Source organism: Akebia trifoliata, chromosome 8 (genome assembly GCF_017979445.1).
Source record: "Akebia trifoliata isolate Shusen 1 chromosome 8, ASM1797944v1, whole genome shotgun sequence".
Lineage (NCBI taxonomy): Eukaryota > Viridiplantae > Streptophyta > Magnoliopsida > Ranunculales > Lardizabalaceae > Akebia > Akebia trifoliata.
Window position 1 is genome coordinate 6772088 of NC_141382.1, and position 2452 is coordinate 6774539.

The following is a 2452-nucleotide window of genomic DNA, read 5'->3' on the forward strand; positions in this document are numbered from 1 at the left end:
CTAGTTCGAGCCGAATATGAGTATATCTATATCCAAGTTTTTATCCGGATCTAAATGTGACTCGAATCCTATTAGTTAAAATCATATTCCGAATCATTTGACTTTCACTAAATCTATATCCGGATCCGATTTGTTTGAATTAATTAATTTGGATCGATCGAATAATTTCAAACTATTCAAAGTTATTTCAAGCAAATTGTTGGTCAAAAGGTGATTTTAAATGAAGATTTCTTCCTTTTTAAAGGGAGGTCTTAGTCATTGTGCCTAACACTTTTTGGTTGGAAAAAAATACTTTGAAAAAAATAAAAATATAACTTACAAAAATAATATATCATTCAGATTTAAATGAATATAGGGATGAATCCGTCTTCAACCTGAATCAAGAGACATCAATCCATATCCAACCTAAATTTGGATATACTTAAAGAAACCAAACCATTATATTTGGATTTGGATCACTTGGATTTTGGATAAAATCCAACCCATTTTAAGCCTTATTAGCAAGAGAAGTTCATAGAGACAAAGGGTCGAGCGACAAGGTTCACAATCCACTATGAATCATGATAATTTGAATCACCAGTTGGCATACTCAAATGACTCCATGATGTGGGATCTAAACACCTCGGGATACATGATTTCACTTCCTGATAAAATGTGTATCCCGAGGGTATCAAATATCCCAAGGGTATCGTGTATCCCGATGCGTACATATCTACGGTTCTCAAACTTGTCCACATCATGGAGCCGATTGAATATGCCACGCGGGTAGTTATATTATCAGGACTCATAATTGAATAACTCAATCGAGTGTCTAACCCAACTTGGTGTATTTTCAAATAGACCTGAATGAGTTGACAAGTTGACTTGATTAATTCCAAACTGACTTTCCAAATTGGTTAATTTGTCCGAGTTTTGCATACATGTCACCTCATAAACCAACCTGTTCAAGTCGATATAGACGAGTTTTGAGTCCAACCAACGACTTTTAAAACTATGTTCATGAATTATGATTTTATGACAGCTAACACGAGAATGGGATCTCAAAAGATTTTCTCCTTCCCGTTAAAATATTATCTTTTACTTCCTAATTATGACACTTAAAGAGTTTAGATTTGAAATTAAAAAGAAAAAAAAAATCATATAAAGAAATAAACCTCTTTAACTCTGATTCTTCTGTTCTAAGCAAATTAATGGTTTGTAATAAATAAAAAAAAGAGAAGTATGGGTCGAAAAAAGATCCCAATAGAGAAAATAAACAACTCATCTTACCTACAAGTCACCTTCTCCAAGAGAAGAAACGGGCTCTTCAAGAAAGCAAGCGAGTTATGTTTCCTATGTGGTGCAGAAATCTCCATTATAGTCTTCTCACCAGCTGGTAAGCCTTTCTCCTTTGGTCACCCATGTGTTGACTCAGTCCTGAATCGGTTCCTAAACTCACACCAACTCAGTCCTCTCCTACCAGACAACAATAATGGTTCTACTAGGGTTATAAGTGTGGAACAACAAGAACAGTATAGGGAGGTTGTTAGAAAATTGGAAGAAGAGAAGAAGAGAGGAGAGAGGATTAAAGAGTTAAGGAAGAAAGGTGAGTGGGGTCAGTTTTGGTGGGAAGCACCCATTGATGAGATGGGGTTGAATGAGTTGGAGGAGATGAGGGTGGCCATGGAAGAGATGAAGAAGAAAGTGGTGAAGAAAGCTGATGAGTTGGTGGTGAGAGGTTTTTTGGTTGATAATAATTTGGATGATGTGTTTGATTATAATGAATCCTTTTTGAGTCAGACAACACTGTTTAATAGTCGACAATGATGCCTTTAGTCCCAAAATTTTGTTGGATCGAATGCGTATGGTCTCAAAAGTTAATTTGTAGTAAAAAATTTCTTTCTAATGATTTTGATTTCTGATTGGAGTTTTTTTTATTTTTAATTATTATTATTTATGAGAGAGGATCAATTTAGTTTCTTAAAGGAAGTTCATGTAGTGTAGAAATGATCAATATATTGATATAGAACCATGGTTTTAAAACTCTTTTTGACATCTCGTCCATGAACAAGATTAAGTCATCTTGGACGAGTTTTTTGATACGTTTAAGTCATCTCGTTCAACAATGAAAAAAAAAACCTGTTTTTAAATCTTATCTTATCCGATACGTTTGACTTATTTATCTGTCTTGTTGGTGGACGATACCAAGACATATCGGACAAGTCGTCTCAGTCTCAAACGAAATTTAAAACCATGTATAGAACAGGTCTTAGAGGACTTCTTAAAGGGCCTACCTAAATAAACATAACTTGTCCTGAGAAAGATGTGACTTTGTGATGTATTATCAAATTCTAATCTCTATATTAAAGAAATATTTTTTTTTATAGACAAATTTCAGTTTGGAGTTGAAAGTTACTATTTTTAGTAATATTTTTAACTAATTTTTAGATTTAACAATATTTTGGAAACTAGT

General features: G+C 33.6%; 1 protein-coding gene across 1 annotated transcript; it reads left to right on the top strand.

Annotated features, from left to right (window-relative positions):
• The first annotated feature begins 1206 nt into the window (after positions 1–1206).
• Positions 1207–1806, top strand: LOC147395791 (agamous-like MADS-box protein AGL61). The gene has a single exon (XM_086449347.1). The coding sequence runs from the start codon at positions 1222–1224 to the stop codon at positions 1804–1806; it is 585 nt and encodes a 194-aa protein (XP_086305473.1). The 5' UTR covers positions 1207–1221.
• The last annotated feature ends 646 nt before the right edge of the window (positions 1807–2452 follow it).